General features: G+C 38.9%; 1 protein-coding gene and 1 long non-coding RNA gene across 5 annotated transcripts in view; both read right to left on the reverse strand.

Moving 5' to 3' along the window:
• The window catches only part of LOC138155470 (uncharacterized), a 440018-nt gene that overhangs the window by 101336 nt on the left and 314366 nt on the right, over positions 1 to 24316 (reverse strand). The gene's annotated exons all lie outside the window — the stretch shown is intronic.
• On the reverse strand, positions 255 to 18328 carry SLC46A3 (solute carrier family 46 member 3). Of its 3 annotated transcripts, none has more exons than XM_069080025.1 (7): positions 17643 to 18328; positions 16946 to 16994; positions 16116 to 16324; positions 10861 to 11731; positions 9410 to 9493; positions 3292 to 3448; positions 255 to 1164 (listed from the first exon to the last, which is right to left on the reverse strand). In XM_069080025.1, the coding sequence occupies exons 3-7, from the start codon at positions 16302 to 16304 to the stop codon at positions 1083 to 1085; spliced, it is 1383 nt and encodes a 460-aa protein (XP_068936126.1). In that variant the 5' UTR covers positions 16305 to 16324; positions 16946 to 16994; positions 17643 to 18328; the 3' UTR covers positions 255 to 1082. The 3 variants fall into 3 exon arrangements, with proteins under 3 accessions (XP_068936126.1, XP_068936124.1, XP_068936125.1); XM_069080023.1 differs by having other exon boundaries at positions 16815 to 16994; XM_069080024.1 differs by having other exon boundaries at positions 16810 to 16994.

A 24316-nucleotide genomic window follows, 5' to 3' on the forward strand; every position in this document is an offset into this window, starting at 1 on the left:
TTTTCAAATTAGTGATTATGTGGAATTTATTAAGAAACTTGCCAAAATTTTTAAATTTTTTTTACTTTTCAAATTTTTAAGTTTGTAGCATTTATATTTCTGATATTTGAAGCTTAAAAACAGTAAGACTTTTGGGGCAGTCTTTCGATATTAAGTGCTTACACTGGTCTTTGTTTATACAATTAAAATTATAAGGGTTATATAGTGTGAACATCTCTTACAGAAAAGAATAGCATATAGTCATATAAAACAAGTTACCTTACATTGTTTTTCAACTTTATTTTTCAAAAGATTTTAAAAATTTATTTTATAAACTCACATTGCCATTTTCAAAACATCCCTATGTACATAATTAGGAGTATTATCAAGATTAACATTGATAAAACATACCAGAATTTTTTTTAGACTCATAGTGCACATTGTCTTTTGGAGGTTCATCATTTTGGTCATAACCAAATTTGGGTTAGCGTTAACACAATGATAGCTAATTTTAAGGGTGATTCTATTCCAAATTTTGGTAACTGCCAATAGAGACAATTCAGTAAACATTTGGTAAGCACTTAAGTGCAATGCATCATACCAGGCACAAGGTGCTGCTATGTCCTATTTATTATTTTATTAAACATCCCTGAGAGCTAGGTCAGTATTGCTACACAGGTGAAAAGCCCAAGGCACAAAGAGGGCATGTGTTTTGTTCAGGAGGTGAACACTGACATAACACAATTGGCATTCACAGATCCAGGCTTTCAGTGGCTTCCCTGGGCCCCTGTGTTTTAAGTATCTTTTTAAGCATCCAAAAAAAAAAGAAAAGGAAGCAGCTCATTGAAAAATTCCATCTCTGTATTAGTATTAACATGTCATTGTAAGCATCACTCTAATGCTAAGTGCTCAATGTGCATAGATAGCATCCTATAAAAGTTAGTGCAGAAAGAAAATATGGTCCCGATTGGTAGGGGCTTGTTTTTGAGTTACCAGTGAGTTTGATAACGTGGTAGAGAACCACGTGCTCCATCACTTCATTTAAAGCAGAGGTAGGTAGAGCATATGACCATGTTAATGAATAAGTAAAAAATCATAATGGCTCAGTTGACTACATTGTCTTCCCTGGATTCTTGTATAAGGAGCGTACGGTCTTCTTCATCCCACCTAGTACACATTATAACACTGCAAAAAAATAAATAGATGAATGAATTAAAATGTTTTCAAACAGATAAAGTGATCTACTGATTCTATCAGTAATTTGCATTCCACATATCCTAGCCAACAGTCTTATCAAATTATGCAGTATAGAAGCATACAAGTGTCATTAACTCACCTTTAGGTAAGACTACATGGGCTGTTGATACAGATGGCTTTTATATATATCTTGTATTTAAAGATTTTCAACATAATATGGAAATGTTTTGCATGACTGCACAGATAGAATCTATATCAAATCCCTTGCCTTCTCAATAAGGGGGGAGAATAGGAAGGGAGGAAGAGAATTTGGAACTCAAAATTTGCAAAAACAAATGTTAAAAATTTTTGTTTATAATTGAGAAAAAAATACAAATTAAATAAAAAAATAAAAATAACTGGGAAATGTTTAACAAAATAAAAATACAGTACATCAGAAAAAGAATAAAAATTTTCAATAAGAATTCTTTTTAATGAAATTGAAGAGAACTTTAATTTTTATTAAATAATGTAAGACCTCAGTTGGGTGGCCAGGTGTCACAAAGGATAGAGTGCTGGACCTCGAGTCAGGAAGATCTGAGTTCAGATCCAGCCTCAGACACTTACTAGCTATGTGACCCAACGCAAGTCATTTAACTGCCTAAGTTTCCTCATCTATAAAACGAAATGAAGAAGGAAATGTTAAGCCACTCCAGTATCTTTTCCAAGAAAACCCCAAATGGGGTCAGGAAAAGTCAGACATGACTGGAAAAACTAAACATCTCCATAATCAAGATGCCTGGAGCACAGACTTTTTGTTTGCTTACAGCTGATAAACCAGAAGACAACAAGCATTTTGCCTGCCCCCACCAACAACCATGGCACTTCAGTATTTAGGGGAAAGGAAACAAAGTCTTAGAATATGATTCTAATTGTTGCCCTACCCCATGTACATATCTGCTATACTATCTACCATTTCCAGTGTTGCAGACACAGATAAGCTGAGTGTCTAGCTCAATTCTCTGAATACAGTAAGACAAATAGACACATATATACTCATATATATACATAAATATATGTATGTATTATGTATAGATATCTACGCTTATATAACTGATTTGCTAGGTTCATGGTATAGTAACATTATTAAATCTGTTTTAAGCTATATTGAATAGCAATAATACTATAGATAGTTTCTCCTTTTCTAGCTGTCAATTGCCCAGATGGCAAATGATTTGGAGTATCTGGAAAACAAAAGGAAATGTAAATCTATTTTTATGTTCATTCTTCTGATCTTGATTCTTCAACACTTCCTCATAATGTTGAATCTGAAGTCAGGAAGACCTGATCTTTAAATCCCACCTCCAACACTTACTAGCTGTGTGACCATGGTTGAGTCCCTTAACTGCTTTGGACTTCAGTTTCCTCATGTGTAAGTTTAGGGGGTTGGATTCAAGGGTCTTCCAGATCAAAATCCATGAATTCTTTTTCTTTTCAAATTCAAAGATAGGGTCACATAGGAATCCAGTAGCACTTGATCTTGAAAGCTCATGTTTCCTGATAGCCTGCCCAGTGGTGAACTATCTGGTTTTATAAATTTAGTCAAAAATCCAGGTTGAATTCAGGCTTAGGTGATATTATTTGAAAGAAATTATATTCTATGAAATCAGTATCCTTCTGAAGAGCAGAATGTCTAAACTGGAAGTAAAGTTCCAACATCCTTACTTCACAGATGAGAAACTGAAGTGATGAAAGAGCTTCTAAGATTCTTCAAAGGCTGAAGAGGTATTAAAATGCCTTCCTGTGGTTTTAAAACACATTTCTATCCTCATGTGCTGACTGTAATAAAATAATTTTTACTATATTTAAGGAGATAATAGTTAACACCTTTGTGTTTCCCTATTAATCACTATTTTTTTCTTTGTACTATTATCTGTGACCATCTATGTCTTAATCTTCTTCCACTTTAAAATTTTTGACATTTTATTAAGGCTAAAAGTTCTTGAGAAGGGTACATTGTAATGCATAACTTGTGTAAACTACGTAAGTTAACTATTAGGCTAGGTCAAGAGAATTTCATATTCCTATGCTGATTTTCATTTACTTAAGTTAAATGATTTTAAAATATTAACATACCATAGACTGATTCCTGGGATTAATAAAAGACCAGCTGAGAGCATAAAAGTGAATCCCGAAAACCAAGCAACAGTGGCTGAATAAATGCCATTGAAGAAAGAAACTGCAATAACTCCAGCCAGTGTCTCTAAGAAAGCAATACAAGCAAACAGGGTACCTGGGGGGACAAAAACAAATGATTGAATTGAAAGAATAGTACTCAATGGGATGAAATTGTTCAGAAAGGGATCAGAACTATCTGGTCCCATTACCTACTGAATTCCTTGATTTTAGAACCTGGGATGGAGAACCTGTGGCCTCAAGGCCACATGGCCACAAGGCTGCAGGTTCCCCACCCCTGTTTTAGGTCATTAAAGTCTCATGAATATTGCTATGATGCTTTTCACTAGAGTGTGATTTAATATAGGGCAGGTTTATCTTTGAAAGTCACAGAAGCATGATTAGTTATTAAAATAACCAAAATAAATCATAAATTTTTGTAATAACTTTTTAGCTTGAACAGCTGTTCTGCAAAATTATGAAATAAGTGGTTTATTTTTCTTTGCTCACTCAGCCCTACCCAAAATCTTTATCCATATCCCTTGCCCCCACCCTCCAAGCACCCATCCTGAATCCCATTTCTGCCAGGTATTAAATGATAAAACCAAAGTGGCTGTATTAAAATATCATTCCATCGATAGCCAGCAAAATCCTAGTGGCCCCAAAAGGAGATTTCCCCTCCCAAGGTGTCGGATTTAAGGATTAAGTATCTAGAAAGGAAAACAAAAAGCAGACAAAAATGAATGAAATTTGCAAATATTTCCACAACAAACTTTTTTTTTGCCAGTGAAACTATCACATTTGGATCCTAACTTCCCAGTACTACAATGAGGAAGTAGAACTGGCATTAAATAAAGCAAAGATAGACACTAGGCCAAGTATGTACAGAGGACGTTCATGATGGAGGCACCACAGTTACAAAAAAAGCATCGAGTGACCAAGTCAGGTGCATACCAAGTCAGATGGTGCATACCAAAAAGCCTAGAATTAACTTCAGACCTTGTTACCCTTCCTTCATAAAAAGCAATTGAGAAAATAAAAAATATGTCTACTTTCCTATCTCTACAAATATTTATTAGATTAATCTACCCATGCCTTAAGGGAGTTCTTGAAGACTAAGAAATGGATATTTTCAAATGATATTCTTTAACAGACCACATCTTCACTGTCACACAATTGGCTGAAAGGTATAGAGAATACAACACCCTCCTAGGCTTTTGTTTGTTGGCTATTCTAAAAGAATAAAATGTTCATTTATAGGTTCTTCCCCAACATTCATTTGCTTGATTACAGTAAGCAAGGTATATAATAGGGAGACACCTGCATGCCAAAGGTACTTGTCATGCTCATGAATTAAATCCAGTGCAAATTATACCATCCCTGTAGATGATGAGGCTCTCCAGATGATGCCATTGTGGCCAATACTGTACTGATTATTTAATGCCCCAGAACATTTCAGAGCCTCCTAAGTGAAGTCCATACTAACTCAAAGAGAGCTTAGCCTTTACCCACATAAGGAAAAAATGAGTCAATGAAGAATGCCTATTGCTAATATGCAGTTGTATGGAAAACCCATGAGTTTACCCACCAATACACATATCTTGTACAGACATTATGGAAGAATAACTGACTGGGCCCAAAATTGAACAGAAGATGGAAAACAAGTTAGGAAATTGCACAATGTTTTTAATGACCCCCAAAGTTCTCCCAGTAGAGCTGCACATAACAGTTCTCCAAAGAATAAACTGAGGGGCATATTGGTTCTAAGTAGGCTACAACATGTTACCAACAAAAAGCGGAACAAGGAAAGGAAGCATTTGGTTTATAAAGGCTGGGTCTCCCTATCTCATCCTGGCTAGACATACAATGACTATTCACAGGCTCATCACAAGACAGCTGACCTGAGCTGGTTTGCCTCTCTTTTGGCAATCTGGTGGTCCCCACTCCTGTGGGCTCTTCATATTAATGCTGAACTTTCTTTGGATACCCAATTGGCTTAGCCTGCTTCAGCCCAGAACTGTTGAGCTTAACCAACCCACCAGTCTTAGCATCCCCACTAGCAGAGAGGACATTTTAAAGGAAGCCATCAGAGACATGTATGACCAGAAAAGAAGATGGGCCAGTCATGGATTGAGGACAAGATATAAGCAATAGACAGCCCATGTACTCCACTGGCATCTCACACGATGTCAAGAGAACTAGAAGACCCCTAGCATGATGGGTGGGGCTCTGTGGCAGATTTATGGAGGGTGTGGATAGGCAGCAACCTGTATCATTGAAGGAAGCATCCACATCAATGATAGGGTGCTAGGTCGTAAAATGGATAGAGCATCCAGGCTGGAGTCAGGGTTGAGTTCAAATATGATCTCAGTTTCTAGCTGTATAATCCTAGCCAAGTCACTTAACCTCTGTTTACCTCAGTTTTCTCATCTGTAAAATGGGGATAATAACACCTATTTCCCCCCTCCCAGGGTTTTTGTGAGAATCAAATGAGATAATAATTGTTAAGCACTTAGTGCCTGGAACATGGTTAGCTCTGTATGGATGTTAGCTATTATAACAATTATTATTATTATTAATGAGGTCACAGATCCCTCAAAATAGCAGGTAGGTTCTTCTAGGGCAGAAAGACTTAGAGCATAGTCCCAGTCACAGACTGAATTTGTGTCCAAAGGATAAACCTAAATATGAAGAGACTCATCAGCAGCCCATGAAACAAAGAAAAAAAAATCCAAATAAATAAGTAAAAGTTGTTTTTCAGTCATGTCTGACTCTTTGTAACTCCATCTGGGGTTTTCTTAGCAAAGATAATAGAGTGGCTTGCTCTTTCTCCATCGCATTTTACAGATGAGGAAACTGAGGCAAACAGGGTTAAATGACTTGCCCAGGGTCACATAACTAGTAAGTATATGAGGCCAGATTTGAATTCAGGAAGATGAGTCTTCCCTGACTCTAGGCTCAGAACTCTATCCACTGTGCTGCTTGGCTGCCCTTGTGGTAAAAGTTGATGCTGAATAAATTATTTCTGGATCAGATCATTCCCCAAATAAATACATTTCATAAAGCAATGGGAAAAAAATCTCTCAAATGCCAAGCTATTCCAGTATCCTATATAGTGTCAAATAAACAGCAAATTAGTTTAAAATAATAATTTTAAAAGTTTTCCTGACTTTCCTGACTCCTTTTTTCTCCACTTTAGGAAGTCAAATCAACAAGACCTTTGTATGTGCCTGTGGAAAATACTGGCTACTTATTCAGTATAACCCAATTCTCCTATTATAAAAGCTGACAATTTCCCCATAAACTGTCAGAGCACTTTTAAAATGGCAAGGAAGGATGGAGTCATCTTATGACTGTCTCAGGACCTCTTTTCTTTTCTCTCTACCATCTGGCTTGGTGATCTTATCAACTCCCATGACTTCATCTCTGTCCAGATGATTCCCAGATATATCTAGTTCTTGTCTCCCAAGTACTAGTCTAGTATTGCTAACTGCTTAAAGGGAATTTCAAAATGGTTGTCCCAGAGCCACCTCAAACTTAATATTGTCTTCCCCATTAGAATGTGATCCCATTGAGGGCAAGGACAATTTTTGTCTTTCTTTGTATCTTAGTACTTAGTGCAGCTCCTGGCACATAGTAGGAGCTTGTTGACTAACAGTAAAAACATAACCAAAGCAAATCCATGTTGATTATTGGTGGGAGGAGACAAAAGCCCTTTTTAGTCATTGAATGTCTCATAAAATGTGAGTTAACTCCTGTTTACCAATGGCTTTTACATGACATCAAAGTTATTTATACCTGACAAGGTAGATTTAAAGAACTATAAAAAAACAGAATAAAAACCTTTCTTTATTTTATGTCTTGATAGTTTTTACAAATCTCTCTCTCTCTTTCTCTCTCTCTCTCTCTCTCTCTCTCTCTCTCTCTCTCTCTCTCTCTCTCTCTCTCTCTCTCTCTCTCTCTCTCTCTCTCTCTCTCTCTCTCTCTCTCTCTCTCTCTCTCTCTCTCTCTCTCTCTCTCTCTCTCTCTCTCTCTCTCTCTCTCTCTCTCTCTCTCTGTCTCTCTCTCTCTCTCTCTCTCTCTCTCTCTCTCTCTCTCTCTCTCTCTCTCTCTGTCTCTCTCTCTCTCTCTCTGTCTCTCTCTCTCTCTCTCTCTCTCTCTCTCTCTCTCTCTCTCTCTGTCTCTGTCTCTGTCTCTGTCTGTCTATCCGAGACACACATACAGATGTATTTCAAGCAAATTGACAATAAAGTTAAATTCCATATTTAAGAGGCAGCTAGGTGGTTCTGTGGATAGAGTGCTGGGCCTGGAGTCAGGAAGACCTGAGTTCAAATTTGGCCTCACTTAACCTCTGTTTGCCTTCACCCCGCCCCCCCCCCTCCCCTAGAGAAGGAAATGGCAAACCACTCCAGTATCTTTACAAAGAAAATCCCATGAACAGCATGGGGTCACCGAGAGTTCGACACAACAACAACATGTTTCCTGTGACACCCGTTTTTAATGAGAGATTTATTCTAATGGGGTCCTGTGAATGCATCATTCATTGCACCAACTTAGTAAAATGGCTCAGGATCATTTCTACATCTACTTAGTAGAAGTAGCATTGCATATAGCAAGAATGTTGGGCTTGGAGGCGGGATGGCCTGCTTGGGATCAACTCTTACTCCTGAAATTTGTCAGCTGTGTAACCATGGACAAATCACTGATCCTCTCTGAGACTTAGTTTCTTGATCTGTAAAATGTGGACAATAATACCTTTAGGACCTAACCCACAGGTTTATATTAGATAATGTAAATAAATCAATTGGCAAATTTTTAACTGCTAGGTAAATGTCAGGTGCAACTAGGTGGCACAGTGGACAGACAGTCAGGACTGGCATCAGGAAGTTCTGAGTTCAAATCCTGCCTCAGACACTTACTAACTGTGTGACCCCGGGGAAGTCACTTAACCCTTTTGCCTCAGTTTCCTCATTGGTAAAATGAGCTGGAGAAGGAAATGGCAAACCACTCCAGTATCTTTGCCAAGAAAACCTCAAATGGGGTCATGAAGAGTCAGACCTGATTGAAATGACTGAAAAGGTCAGGTATTATCATTTCTTGATACAATTCAAAAGCATAGTTAGTATATACCTATGAATGCTGCTTCTAGGATATATAGGGTCACACAGTCAGATCTTCCTAACTCCAGGCCATGTTTGTCTTTATAAGCAGCTATAAGAATTTAAAGGGACCAAAGTATTTTTTTAAAGTTTACCACCCAGAACAAGTTAACAGCAGAGATTATGACAGAATTCACAAAACTATAGCAATACTTTCTTTTAAATCAGAATGATAATTTAATCAATTCATAGAGCTTCCTCCAAGCCTGTGGATCAGTACCTTAGAGAGTAGCTTGGGGGCACTGAAAAGTGATATGTCCATTGGGGTAATACAGCTAGTAGGTGTCAAAGGCAAGGCATGAATTCGGATTTTCCTAACTCAAAGCCAAGTTCCTATCTACTAGATCACACTGTTTGTCATATATTGAAGTTATTAGATAATTGCATATATTCATAATAGATAGATAACTTCATATATTCATAATAACATATACTGAAGTTATTCAATATAGATATTGAAGTTAAAAATATCAGTTGTACATTTTAAACGCCAGCCCAGTAAGTGAGATACAGTGCATCGACTACTATAGGGGATGGAGAGCTGGTCTTAGAGTCACGGAGACATGGGTTCAAGTGCCCCATCAGACACATGCTATTTCTAGGGCTTTGGACAAATCACTTTACCTCTGAGTACCCCATAGATTGTGGGACAGTTCAGGAACTGCTGTGGTATAGGGCATTTTTCATGGAGAGTTGTCTAAACCAGTGAAATTACAAGTCTTCCCCTAATTGATACTCTCATGCTTCTCCCTAACACAGTTTCCCACTTGATTAAAATGTAGTTTGGTTTAAAAAAAAATCAAATAAAAATATAAAAGCTGTAGGGCACAATGAGGAAGTATAAACTGATCCTTTGTGATTTGGAATCCCAGATCTCTCAACAGTAAGTACAATCTGTCTCTTTGATATATTAAACTCACCTTGTTCAGAAGAGGGAACCACTTTTGATAACATGGACCGAAGAACAGACAAGGGCATGAAGATAAAGAGGAAAGGGATCCTGACTGGAGGGAAAAATCATTAGAAGTCATTTGTTTATTAAGGAAACTGATCGATGTTTAACTAATACCAAACCAAACTCTTATTTCCTTCACTTTCCAAAAGCACCTCATTCTGCAGAGCTTAAGGACTGAATTGTCTTGCCAATTGTGAATCTCTGGTGAATAACTAAAAACAAACTTCCCTCTCACCTTGCCCACCATACCAAATGGTTTATTTCAGAGCTGTTATTCCATTGAAATCAATGAATACCTTAAGCTTAAGAATCAATCAGTAAGCATCTATTAAGGTCCTACCATGTGCCCAGAATTATGCTTGTTAGTCTGGTTTGAAAAAAAAATACATATAATGGAGTCACTGGGTACTTTCCTGTTTGGTCTGACCCCTCATTTGACAGAGGAGGAACCTGAGGATCAGAGAAGCAAGTTCATGCAGATAATAAGCAGCAGAGAAAGCTGTGATTTGAATGGGGGTCCACAGACTCTAAATCTTGGGCTCTTTCTACTGTATAGGCTGTTTTCTAATCATTAATATTTTAAGCATCAGCTATGACATGTATAAATATTGGTGCAACCACATACTTGCCCTTATATACAGTGATTCAAGAAAATTTAAATATTTTTCAAATCAGAAGAAAAAGTATAATGCCTGGCACTTAGTAGGTACATATTTGTTAATGAATTGATTTTTAGGCATAGGGCATATACTGGTTTAGTTTTGATTTTGCAAAGCACTGGAATAGGAATTTTGGAACAAATTCAGTTGTTTTTTTTTGGAGGGGGGAAGGCAGGGCAATTAGTGTTAAGTGACTTGCCCAAGGTCACATGGCTAGTAAGTGTTAAGTATCTGAGGTTGGATTTGAACTCAGGTCCTCCTGACTCCAGGGCTGGTGCTATATTCATTGTGCCACCTAGCCGACCCATGGAACAAATTCTTATTGGCATAGACTGGTCTACAAGAATTGTTTTATTTTAATATACCCTAATAGCTCCAAAACAAGCATTCTTGAAAGCTTGAGGCCTGAATGTAAATCAAAATAGTTCATGTATTTATATTTCTTCAGTTAATCCTCTTTTAGTTGTTCAATTGATGATGAATTGAGAGTAATCTTTTTTTTTCTTAAATTTTGGGTTAGCTTAAGCCTTCCTCAGCTAATAGATTCATTCATCAATCAAATGGTAATTTGCCTTGTTATTTGTTGAGCTCTGATTTTATCTAAATAACAAGATAATTTGTCACTCCTCTTGAGTTTTAATTCCCAGGAGTCATTGGCATTTTGAATCCCATCCTTACTACACAGATATTGGGCATTTTATAATAAAAGTTTTCCCTTTCAGAGTGGTTGCATCAAAGGGTTGAGTTTTGAACTTACCTAACAACATCATCAGTGTTGTTTTGGCAAAAACAGTCAATGCCATTCCTCCAGTCGTGGTAAAAATTCCAATGAAGACAATGTACATATCTTTAAGCCAGTAAGAAAAAATCCATATCCCTAGAAAACTAGTCAAGAAAGATATGCTTGCTAAGGATGAGCCATATCCTATGAAGACTTCATTCCAACAGAGAGGTGAATTCAGCTCATAAAGGATAAATATAGGAGATGAACCAATTATTACAAAGAAGTAAGTAATCATTGTAAAAAGCAGCAAACAGAGCAAAGTCCTTTGTTTGCCAGGAATATTTTTAAAAAGCATATAAGCTCTCAAAAATAATTTTTTTAAGTTTTTATTCCATGACATGGAAGAATCTCGTGATGAAGATACACTAATTGAGTCCTCAAGGAAAAATACGATGTATATCAAGTTAATGGCTAGAGCCAATGAAGTAATAAAATATGACCACATGAAACCAAGTTCTCTGATGAAGTAGCCAGATGACAATCCTGTTAATCCAGTAACAAGTCCGAGTATTAAGTCAATGATGGCTATACGTATAGTTTTCTGTTTCTCTTCTTTACATTGGTCAACTATGTAAGCAAAGCATCCTCCCAAAAAGGTTGTTGAATTGCCACAAAATGCGCTGAGTAAGGTGGATGCTATCAGAAGTTGGATAGGTAAGCCCAAATATGAAAGCAAACAAAGCCAAATGCTGCTTGCAAGAGCACCTACAGAAGACAAAATCAGAGGCCCTTTGCGTCCTTTTTGATCACTGTTGGATAAAAGAATGAAGGTCACCACAATGCCAGGAATCAATCCACTTAAGTCCATTTGAAGATTAAAAAGAGAGGCCTTTCTTTGAACTTCCTACAAAGAGGAAAAAAAGAAAGCAATATAATTATGTAATCAATCAATATTATTAGTATACTTTAAAACTTAAAGGATCCACAATTTCCCCCCCCTTGGACTAATGCAAATGACAATCTCTTAATTGATAATCTGATGGATTTCTATGGCCAAAATCCTCATCATCTGGTGGCCAACTCCTGATGATAAACCTTTCTGAATCTGGTGAGTCTGGGTCTCAGAAGGCAGACACAGGATCAGTATTTGAATCCTTCCAATGTGGTAAGGCCTTCAGTCAAAAAAGCAATCAGTAAAAATCATTTATGAATTGCTTACTGGGTGCCAGGGACTATGCTAAATGCAGAAAATGCAAAGAAAGTAAAAAAAAAAAAACAAGGTCCTTGCCCTCAAGGAACTTCCATTCTACAGGGAGAGAGAATATATACAAATAACTAGGTACATGCAAGATATATAGAGTATTTGGAAAGTAATCTCTGAGGGGAAGGCATTAGTAATGGGGTAAGAGAGTAGGGGACTAGGAAAAACCTCCTGTAGAAGGTGGGATTTGAGCTGTTTTGAAGGAAGCCAGAGAAATCAGGAGGTATGAGAGAGGCTTACAGGCATGGAAACATAATTCATGCTACACCACCATAATGAGTATTTTTAGTAGAGAAACATTAATACAAGCCAATAAGACGTATATTGAGAGCTTTAGAAAGGATAAGATCAGCATAGTTTCTTTGAGATTGAATTTAAATGGAAACTAGAAAAACTTTTACCCACAAATTAGCTTCAATCTCTGACTTAATTGATACAGGTTAAATATAGAAGTGGTTTGGGTTTTGTTGTTTGTTTGTTTTTTGCTTTGTTTTGTCCATACCTATAATTATATTGGTATGGGGAATTCCCTTATACATCAGCAGCTGTTATGCATGGCTTTGAGAGTGACTTGCCCAAAATCCCATAGTCGGGATGTCTGAGAGTAGGGACTCTGAATCCAAGTGTCCTTGACTCTGAGGCAGGCTATCTACTGCACAAAAATGCTTCTCTGGAGGGGGTAATATTCCTATAATTGTGGAAATACCACTTAGCTTTGAAAGTTTTTCATGGTGATACAAAAAATGTAAATATGCTAAAAAAAAGGCTACTCAATGTAAATGGGTATGTATGTGTGTGTTTATAAATTTAAGAAAAAATGCAGATTTTGGGGGGGACAAGCAAAGATGGGAAAGATAAAAAGAACAAAAACAGAGACAGAGAGTCAGAGGCAGAAGGAGAAAGATCAAGAGATGTAGGGACAGAGAAGAAGGCTGAGACTTAGAAAAGAACAGAGAAGGACAGACACATTTAAGACAGACACACTGACAGATACGGAGAGGACACACACACAGAGAAATAAAGAATAGATAAAAAAGATGTTTTTACCAGTCAAAGTCTCTCAGGTATATGTTAGTCACAACTGAAAAGCCTATACTAGTTAACTGGGACCATGCAGAATATTTTATAAGCTAGTAAGGATCTTCCAAATTGAATGACAAAGTAGGTGGCAGTGGCTTCTAAGGTAGCAAAAGTCAGCTTTATCCTTCTGCCAGCAGGTCTTTCCTGTAGGTTTATAGTGCTGTTTAAGCCCCTGGGAAGAACTAGTGCTAGGGAAATAGGGAGTAGGTCTAATTAAGAGAAGTTTCTTATCTTATCAGTCTTCCATGGATAGCAACTAGAGAAAAGCCTGCTTGTATGAGGACTTATGGGTTTGCTTTTTTTTTTTTTATTATTACTGAAACTACTGAAGTAGGAAGGGAATGAAGACAGAATGTGGTATGACAAGTCTAAGTGGGAGAATATAGCTGTACTTTCACTATAGTATTGGAATAAAGAAAGAAGGATGAAAAAAGAGAGAAAAAGAAGGCATCTATATAGCACCTACTATATGCTAGGTATTGTTCTAAGAACTTTAAAATTATTGTCTAATTTGATCTTCACAACAACCCTGGGAGGTAGGTGCTGTCATTATCTCATCTTGCAGTTGAGGAAACTGAGGCACACCGAGGTTAAGTGATTTGTCCAGAGTCATACAACTAGGCCAGATTTGAACAGGGCTCTATCCACTGTGCCATCTAGCTGGCTCCAAATACCACTATATCCAAAACAATAAGTCACATATCCAGGAATACCAAGGATTTCCTGAATAATTGTTATTACTTTATGCTGTGCTTTCCTAATTTTAATGGAGAAATGGAAGATTTTGTATTTCTTTAAGAAGAAAAACCTCTAAGTTAGGCTGTTTTTTATTTAAGTGGCTCACACTCCCTTTGTTATCCTGTGGGTCAACAGTTCTTAATTTTTACATATCTTCACACACACACACACACACACACACACACACACACACACACACACATATATATATATATATATATATATATATATATATATAGTATGTGTATGCCATTTTCCCAATCTTGACTGCCATCTCCATGTAGATGACTCCCACATCTATACATCCAACCCTCATTTACCTCCTCAGCCAAAACCCCAAATTTCCCACTGTCTGTTGGACATCTGCCCTTGAATGTTCCAGGACTATCCCAAAATAGGACTCATCTTTCCCTCTACACCCAAAATTTTTTCTTTTCCTAACTTTTCCATTATTATTGTTTCTATATGCTCTATAAAATCATATAAGCACAGCTTAAAATAAGGTTTCAGTAAAGACTGTAAATAAAGATATTACACAGAGAAACTGAATGCTTTGGGAAAAATATCTACCTGACCCAACAGAATGTGAATTCCTTGAGAGCAGTGGCTATATTTCGTCTTTGTATCCCTAGCACTTAGCACTAAGGCCTGATACACATATACAGTAGGCATTTAATAAATGTTTATTAATTGATTGAGTTGTTGTTTTTGAGGCTATCACCATCCTTCCAGTTACTCAGATTCAAATCCTAGGAATGATCCTTAACTTTTGTCTTGCTGATTTTATCTCCACAACATCTCTTTTCAGTCATTTTTCAGACATATTCAACTCTTCATGACCCCATTTGAGATTTTCTTGGCAAAGATACTGGAATGATTTGCCATTTCCTTTTCCAGCTCATTTTACGGATGAGAAAACTAAGGCAAACAGGGTTAAGTGACTTGCCCAGGGTCACACAACTAGTAACTATCTGAGATTGGATTTGAACTCGGGAAAATGATTCTTCCTGACTCTAAGCCCAACACTCTATCCACTGTGCCACTTAGCTTTATCTGTCTCTTTACCTGACAAAGCTATCCCCTCTCATCTGGACTATTACAATCTTCTCATTAGTCTCCAGTATTTGCTAACTCTAATCCCTCCCCAACAGAACTGCCTAGCACAGTGCCTGACACATAGTAGGGACTCAATCAATGCTTACTGAATAAAACTGAGCTGTCATCTAATATACTAGCAAACATTATTAGAACTTTCTTTATAAGCAGATAACATTCAGGAAACAATCCAAACAGTTGATACAAAAATAATCATGATAACTCACATTTGTGTAGTGCTTGAAGGTTTTACAGTATGTTTTACTTTCACTGTTGCATTTGTGCAACCGTGGGACAAAGATGCTATTATTATCTTCATTTTACATATGAGGAAACTAATGATCAAAGAAAACCTAGGTGATTTAGAATTGCAGATTTAAAGCTGGAGGGAACCTTTTACATCATCTAGTCCAACTTCCTCAGTTTACAGATGAAGAAAGAAGGGTCCAGAAAAATGAAGGTTACTGGGGAGGTAGTAAGTACTAGAGTTGGGATTCAAACCCAGGTCCTCTGGAGCAAAACACAGATCTCTTTCTTTTGTACCAACTTGAGGGTAACCTAGCTGTTATGTATCTGAGACAGGATCTGAAAGCAGGCTTTCCTGAGTCTGAGTCCATGTTTATGAGTCCAACACAAATGTCAACTATTAGATGAATGATTGTCCCTTTTTTTTTTTTTACAGCAAATCTCACCCTTATCTATATGTCCAAGGAGTATTTATTGAATACCAACTGTGGGCATACAGGAAGCACTAGCCATGATTTCCCTACTCTTTGCAATTCTTCCATTGAGCCATTTCTGAAACATATTTGAAGAATCATTGAGGCCTATGATACAGCCATTGTATATATTTTTCTCTCTCTGCTTTGTTTTCCTCTCCCTGCTTTGTTTTCAGATTATGCAATGCTATCAGGTTTAGATGGGAGACTGACTTCTGGAATAATAAGCTCATGCATAGAGTCCACATCCCTATTTTGAATTTCTGGTCCCCACTTCCCCAAATGTTTGTTAATAATGGAGAGTACATAGTTAAAATTTCTCATTCATTACATGTTAATTTACAATTACAGGTGATTTTCATTATTACCTTTTATTCCATCTTTTTATTTCTTACCTTTTGGGTTTCATAAATTGGATTGCTTTTATTTGCTTCACATTCAGAGATATTGCTATTATCTATATAGCTATAGTTGCTTGTTTCCTTCCATATCCTCTGATAAATGTATTGTGTTGTCAGTGGACTAGTCAAAGACAAAGCAAATGCACTAAGGAAAATGGCAGGTTCTACAAACAAAATCTTCATGATGAAGGTCTGGTTTAATTCTATGGAAAAAAAAAGAAAACTAGTAATCAAATGTATTTCAGTGTCATAGTATACTTTTTAAAAAAGCAAATGTGAAGTTAAAGTTTTGTGGAGCAAAGGGGAAAAATTAAGGAGATCTCAGAAAGTTTACACTTGACCATGGAAGAAGTTATTTTACCTAGGAGCAGGAGTGTCAGTAAATTGGAATATTCAGATTCTCTATTTTTAAGAGGCATTTTTTTAAAACTAAAACTTGTAAACTACTTTTACTAAATTATATCACTAGCTCTGGCCACCTATCGTGTTTTTTAATTCTTTTAATTTAATTTCAATTAATTAATTCATCTACTGGTTTTTATTGCACAAATTACTAAGGTCCTTCAGAGTATCACTATTGCCTAATCAAACATATTTATCTTGGCATATATGCAATTCCCTCCTACAAAGGGCCATTTTTACAGTCCATAGCCATGGGAAAAGCTGAAAGAGGATTATTGAGTCTCACCTTACCCTCAAATCTTCCTGTTAGTCAGGCAGGGCAGTAGTCTGGGAATGTTAGGGTCCCAATTTCATCCTTGGCTTTCAGTAGCACTGCTTCCCAGAGCTCTCATGGCAATTGCTCTGGGTGCCAGAAGACTCACCTGTCCCAAAGGGTGAGGCAGGATGTGAGCACGTCTTTGTCTTGGGCAACTAGAGGCAGAGAAATCGAAAAGGAGAAGCAGGAGAAAGATGATGAGATCTGCCCCACCTTAAGCAGCCAGTCCATGTGGCCAGGTCTGCCTCCCCTGAGGTAGCCAGTTTATGTGGCCAGGTCTACCCACATGAGACAATGAGTTTATGTGGCCAGGTCTACCCACATGAGACAATGAGTTTATGTGGCCAGGTCTACCCCCCTGACGCAGCCAGTTTATAAGTGGCCAGGTGTACCCCCCTGAAGCAGCCAGTCTGTGTGGCCAGGTTTACCCCCCTGATGCAGCCAGTTTATAAGTGGCCAGGTGTACCCCGCTGATGCAGCCAGTTTTTATGGCCAAGTCTACCCCCCTGAAGCAGCCAGTCCGTGTGGCCAGGTCTGCCTCCCCTGATGCAGCCAGTTTATAAGTGGCCAGGTCTACCCACATGAGACAATCAGTTTATGTGGCCAGGTCTACCCTTCTGATGCAGCCAGTTTATAAGTGACCAGGTGTACCCCCCTGAAGCAGCCAGTCTGTGTAGCCAGGTCTACCCCCCTGATGCTGCCAGTTTATAAGTGGCCAGGTCTACCCACCTGAAGCGGCCAGTCTGTGTGGCCAGGTCTACCCCCCTGATGCAGCCAGTTTATAAGTGGCCAGGTCTACCCACCTGATGCAGGCAGTCTGTGTGGCCAGGTCTACACTGCCAAAGTGAAATTAGCAAGGGCTCAACTTGAGTCTATTAAGCCAGTCTGGGGCTCTCGGGGCCACTCTTCAGACGCACAAACGAACCGAATGCCACTCGGACGTGCACAGTTACAAGGAGGACGGGTGGTGGTGGTTGGAGGGGGGTGGTCCCAGCCCAGGGTCTCCCTTGCAGGGTAGACCTGGCACATATAGCTGTGCCCGAACAGGAGCCCGGATTCAGGTGTCTTCTGGAGCCCGCGTCCAGGTGAGGTCGGCTGCCTCGCGCACCTCACCTAAAGTGGCTCCCCCGCCCTGTGCTCGTGTCACTTCCTTCTTCCCCGGGGGTCCGACAGCCGCTCCTCTGTCACTCATTCCAGCCCATTCCACCAGAGCTGGTCAGAGAGCCTTCCCTCTCCCCCTTCGGCCTTCTAGCCACGGACCGCGACAAAGACAGTGACGTCCGCCCCGCGGCTCTGCCCAATCGGAGCTTCGGCCGCCTCCCGCTGGCGCCCCGCCCGAGGACAAGAGAGCAGGGGAGAGGGGCAGCCCCTCGAGCACCGGACTGCGAGGGCCGCGGGGGAGGCAGGGGGCAAGCCCGAGGCCTGGGTGCCGGCAAAGATGACTTTGTTGTCCTCTTTCGGAGCCCCAGGGTCATTGGGGCCCGCGCTCGGCCCGATGCCGGCCATTGGTCTAGGCCGGTGTCATTCACTCTCCAGGCCCCGCCCTTCTATCAAGTTGCCTGCCTGTCAGTTTGTGTTCTGAGAAGCTGTTTTTAGTGGAGATGGATTACATTGCTCTAACTCCCGTGTCACGGGTTGTAAACCTTCACCAAACCCTAGCGAGGTCCTTTCTTGTAGAATGTAATTTATGAGTCAGTTTCTTTCTCTCTTTTTAATGAAGCAATTCCCCGTCCTAAATATTTGCTTCAGCCTCAAACACCTTAGTCGCATGAGATGACTCAGCGAAGTCACCGGCCCCAGGTCGAACTAAAGCGGTCACAGTCTATTTCAACAAAAACAAAAGGGAAAATTGTCCGGCCTCTGCAGAAGCGGTTACATTCTGGGACAGCTTCCAGCTTTTTATGTGCAGCTGTGTGTAGGCACACCTCTCCTGCCTGTCCATATCCCTAGATGAACTACCCAGTGGGTCTGCCCCAGGCCAGTGCCGACAGTCAACCCAGATAAACACACTCTCATTAAAACATGAGAGCTAAAAACAGGGAAATGGCTTCTGATCATTTTTTTTTCTTTTATGTATCGGGAGCAGAGAGAAAGTGCAAAGGGCACATGTTCTCATTCTTCAGTATTCTTATTTTTCTTTTATTCAGAGAAAAGAAGAAACTTTTCAGACTAAAGTCAACTTTTACTCTGCCTACCCACCTCTGAGATGATAGCTGCATATAAAACCTTCCCTTTTTTCATCAAGTAATATTAAGGGAAAGCATTATGGCAGAGTAGAGAGAACATTAGCCCCAGAATAAAGAAACCTAGACTCCAAATAAAGCTGCCCTCAGCCCCAGTATTCTAACTTCTTTATAGGACCTACTGAACAGCTGGCCTATTGCCCCTACCTAGCCACTCATGCCCCCAGCCCCCAATATCCTAATATCTTCATGTATGCTTCGCTGCTTACTAGAACAACAGTGAACTCATACTTCCCACAGAAACAGCAGGTGTGTCCATGCACTCAACCACAACTTCATCCATATAGTCCCAGACAGGACCGCGATACTCAAGTCAATCAGAAAGCAGCACCACCAGGATGCCGAAGCAGGATGTGAACCCCAAAAACAATAGAAGGGAGTTTCCCTCAATAGGCACCTGTGCAGTAATAGTAAAGAACTGACCTAGAGTGAACATATCACGTAGAGAGGCTTATTATAATATTCATTATCATGCATATATACCCCACCCTCAATGAGTTTTTCTGTACGCATTGTGAGTAATCCCATCCACAGTTTTAAACTGACTGGAACTCCTCCCCTATTACCTAAGCCCTTAACAAACTCCTTCTACCTTTTTAATATTCATAATTTCTGCTATAATAATTGATCTTGCTTTCTCTACACTTGCTGGTTTCATAAGAAGCATCAATCTCAATAAATGCCTGTACTTGGATTAGAGGTGGTCTGCCTGAATTCTTTGAGATAGCACATCACATCCTGAAACCCCAACAGTTTTGGGCATTTCTTGGTGGGCAGAGTTGAAACCGCATCACTATGACCTCGATCAAGTCACTTACAATCTTGCTGGAGATTCAGGTTCCTCATCTATAAGGGGGAGATTATAATATCTCCCTAGATTTCATCACAGGATTATACTGAGGAACAAATGAGATATTGATGATAGTTAATTCCAGTCAACATATATTTATTAAAGTACAACTCATAATCTTTTACCTCCTACCCACTCTTCTTCTTCACTTTCCTATTAATGTTGAGGATACCACCATTCTCCTGGTCACTGAAGCTCTCTTCCTGGCTTTCATCCTCCATTTCTTATTCTTTCTCATTCCTCGTATCCAATCCATTGATAAATCCTGTCATTTCTATCTTCATGACATCTCTCTAGAATAAGTATTCTTTTGCATTCATGAAACTGACACAGAAGAAATCTGGACTATAGGAAGGTTTGAGATGGGGCAAGAAAACTAACAACTGGGAATATTCGAACACATTTTGAAGGAAATGTCATCTAAGCTGGACTTTCACAGAAGATAAGGATTCTGAAAGGCAAATATGAGGACCAAGTGCCTTAAAGGCAAAGGAGGAGGCTTCTGTGAATGTATCTCCTGTGAATGAAGATAACTGAAGCATATGAATCAATATTAATTTAGAAGATGAGTGAGTACAAAGAACTTCACAAAATTCTCCAAACACAGTCAATATATATGCAATGTAATATTGGACATAGGATGATCAAAACTTATGCTAGAAGATATGGTTTATCTAGCACAATATATAAGACCAAGAGTTATTCCTCACTGGATAAGTGGTTAAAGGATATGAACTAACAAATTATTAATAACTAAAAGAAATGTTGCTCTAAATCACCATTAACGAGAAAAATATGAGTCAAAACAACTTTGTGGTTGCACCTTGAATTCAGGTAGTTGACAAAGATGACAAAATGTGAGGATTGTCAGTGTGGGAAGGGTTATGCAAAAACAAACACACTAATGTTTCATTGGAAGAGATATTAACTGGTTCAACCACTCTGGAAAGCATTTTGTAATTAGGCTAGGGAAAACCTCTAATGTTTTTGTTTTTTACCCAGAGTTCCCACTTCTAGGAAAATACTCCCCAAAAGAGCAAAGATAGAATGAAGGTCCCACATATATGAAAATATTTGTAGAAACAGTTTTGTAGTTTGGAAACTGGAAACAAAAATCAACCAAGGGATGCCCAAAACAGTTGTGGTATATGAAGGAATTTTAATTGATTTTAATTTAGTATAAGAAATCATGAAAATTAAGAATGCAAAGAAATATAGGAAAATGTATATGAATGAATGCAAATGAAGTCAGCAGAACCAAGAAAGCATGTTCAGTCATTTTCAACTTTTCTTGAACCTATTTGGTTTTTTCTGAGTAAAGATGTTGAAGTGGTTTGCCATTTCCTTCTCCAGCTCCTTTTATAGATGAAGAAACTGAGGCAAACAGGATTAAGTGACTTGCCCAGGGTCACACAGATAAAAGCATCTGAGGCCATATTTGAACTCAGAATGATGACTCTTCTGACTCCAGGCCCAGCACTCTATTTACTGTGTCATCTAGCAACCCAAACTCAATGACTACAACACTGTAAAGGAAAGAACAACAAAAATAAGTGAATCTGAATGCTGCATAAATATAATGATCAAGCTCAACTCAAAAGAAGAGAGGAAATGAATCTCCCTCTCTTCTTACAGGTAGCTAGGTGATGCCACAGTATCACCATATGCCACATAGTGCCAGGCCTGGAGTTAGGAAGACATGAGTACAAATTTGACCTCAGGCACTTACTGTCTATATAACCCTGGGCAAGTCACTTAACCTCTATTAATGGGAATATTAACAGCATGCATCTCACAGGGTTGTTATGAGGAACAAATAAGATATATTTATAAAGCACTTAGCACAGAACCTGTTGCATATGTAAGTGTTAGCTATTATTCTTTGCAGAAATAAGGAACTATGGCTGTACAACACTAAATACATATATTGCAAATTTGGTTGATGTGTTGTCCAGTTATGCTGAACTGCTTTTTTCACCCTCTTTTTAAAAATTCTTTTTCTAAGGAATTATTATATTATATTATAATTTATTATAATTATAATATTCTTTATTGTATAATATATAATATATTCTTTATTATAATTCTCTCTGAGAAAGGGAAGCAGGGGCAACATATTTGAAAATGAAGGTGATATGAAAACAAAACTCATCAAGAAAATCTGCAACAAAATATAGCCTTGAAAGTTCTTCTAAAACATCGAAGTCATACAAGACTCTATGAGAGGTCCTTCAAGTAAGGACAAATGATGGCACCAGAAGGAAGCCAGAAAGTATTACTGGGGATTATGGAATCCTGGGCAAGAAACTGAAGCTCCTAATCTGAGTATTTCACAGCCTGTGCTTCCGTTCTGCCGGGGAGTTCGAAGCACTTATTAAGCACTTACTGTGTGCCAAGCACTCTGCTAAGTGCTGGGGATCCAAAGAAGGACAAAAATGAAACAGCAACAGCAGAAAGTCTTTGCCCTCAAGGAGGTTGCATTCTAATGTGTGAGACAGCCTACAAAAATGGCACATACTATATACATGTGTGTATGTATTTGTATATGTATACATGTATAGGTGTGTAGATGGTATAAAAATATACATATATCATAGACTAGTTGGAAGATAAAATGCATATATTATATGTAATACATTAATATTATAATAATATATTAATGTAACAGATTATTTATCATTATTACATATTAAATGGAAGTTCATCTCAAAGAGACAGCTTTAGCAATGGGAGAAGGGGGAAAACTGGGAAGGGCCTCCTGCAAAAGGTGAGATTTAAACTGAGCCTTGAAGGAAACCAGAAGTCTAAGGTAGGGAGAGAGAGCATTCAGGCATGGGGGACAACCAGTAAAAAAGCATGGAACTGGGGGATGGAGTGTAGTGTGTGAAAAACAGCAAGAAGGTCTTCATAATTGGATCATAGCATATATGGGGGGCAGCAAAGTATAAGAAGAGTGGAAAAGCAAGTGGACGGGTTGTGAGGTGCTTTAAAAATCAGGAAAAAAAGGATTTTATGTTTGATCTAAGAAGCAATATGGAGGGGCAGCCAGGTGGCTCAGTGAGTAAGAGCACCAGCTCCAGTGTCAGGATGACCTGGAGATCGAATCCCGGGCTCAGACACTCAGCACCACACCCAGAAATAACTGGCCGTGTAACCTTGAGCAAGTTACTTAACCCTGATTGCTTAAAATAAAATAAAATAAAGAAGTAATAGGGAATCACTGGGGTTTATTATGTAATAGAAGATGAGGAAGAAAGGAAAAGAGGAAGTTCACAGCGTATGGCCTCAGTTTATTTTCTGCAAAATATGAGGCAAGGTTTTCAGCTGAGAAGGTGTGGGTGGGGGAGAGCCAAGGGAGTTTTGATGAACGATAAAATGTTTGGAAAAGTCTCTATGGAGAGTGGGATAATGAGCTGATTAGAGAGGTGTAGGATTGCCTAGCCCTAGGAGCAGAAAGGGCACATCTGAGGTTTTGTGATTTTCTTCATCTTTCTTCCCAGCAGCACGTCTAGGCAGTGGATAGTGGGAGTAATTCAAGGCTGAGGCTTATCAAGGTATATAAATCTCCTGTAATCAACATTTATATGAAAAATAAATCTCCATGCAACATCCTGGACAAAGATCACAGGAGCATAGATTTAGGAATGGAAAGAATTGTCAACTGGCCTGAACCAGCCTCTAACCTGTGGATGACCAGAGTCAAACAGAACAGACTAGAGATACAAGAGTCAGGAATCAAACAGAAGTTTGATTTCAAAGTGAGGGAAACAGCTTGCAAGCAAGGAGGCAGATTAGACACATGGGCCAGGGTCCTGCTCCTGTGGGGGGACCCACTTTAGTGTGGCTAAACCTTGACATATATGCTTGTGACTAGACAAAGAGTCAGTGTTGTGTACAAACAGTGGTGAGACACAACAGCAACAGTGAGGCAAGGTTGTTTAGTGGCAAAAAAATCCATTCGTAGCAGGGCTTCATATCTGGGTTTGTTGGTGCTTGCCCGAGCTCAGGGAGTATCAGTTCCAGAAAATAAGTGCAAAGGACTGTTGTTATGCCAATCTCTGGAAAACAGAGTGTCTCCTAATATCTTGACAGGATCTTAGAATGAAAGAAGGAAGAAAAGAAGAAAGGAAAGGAAAGGAAGGAAGGAAGGAAGGAAGGAAGGAAGGAAGGAAGGAAGGAAGGAAGGAAACAAGCATTTAAGTGCCTACTATGTGCCATGCACTGTACTAAGAATTTCACAAATGTCTCATTTGATCCTCACAACAACCTTATGGGGTAGGTGCTACTATTATCCCCATTTTATAGTTGGGAAAGCTGAGGCAGAAAGAAGTAAGAACCACAGAGTAATCACTGATGGTTCACTGTCAACTTAGAAGAAGGTCTC

The sequence above is a fragment of the Petaurus breviceps genome, unplaced genomic scaffold (assembly GCF_028583685.1).
Source record: "Petaurus breviceps papuanus isolate PSGF00001 unplaced genomic scaffold, PetGlider_PUasm1.0 91133, whole genome shotgun sequence".
Taxonomy (NCBI): Eukaryota; Metazoa; Chordata; class Mammalia; order Diprotodontia; family Petauridae; genus Petaurus; species Petaurus breviceps.

Coding starts and splice junctions, on each gene's coding strand:
- SLC46A3 (XM_069080025.1), bottom strand. CDS start 16,304: ATGAAGATTTTGTTTGTAGAACCTGCCATTTTCCTTAGTGCATTTGCT. Junction 9,494..10,860: donor AACACTGATGATGTTGTTAG/GTAAGTTCAAAA, acceptor TTTTCCCTCCAG/TCAGGATCCCTTTCCTCTTT. Junction 3,449..9,409: donor GGTTCCCTCTTCTGAACAAG/GTGAGTTTAATA, acceptor TTGTCCCCCCAG/GTACCCTGTTTGCTTGTATT.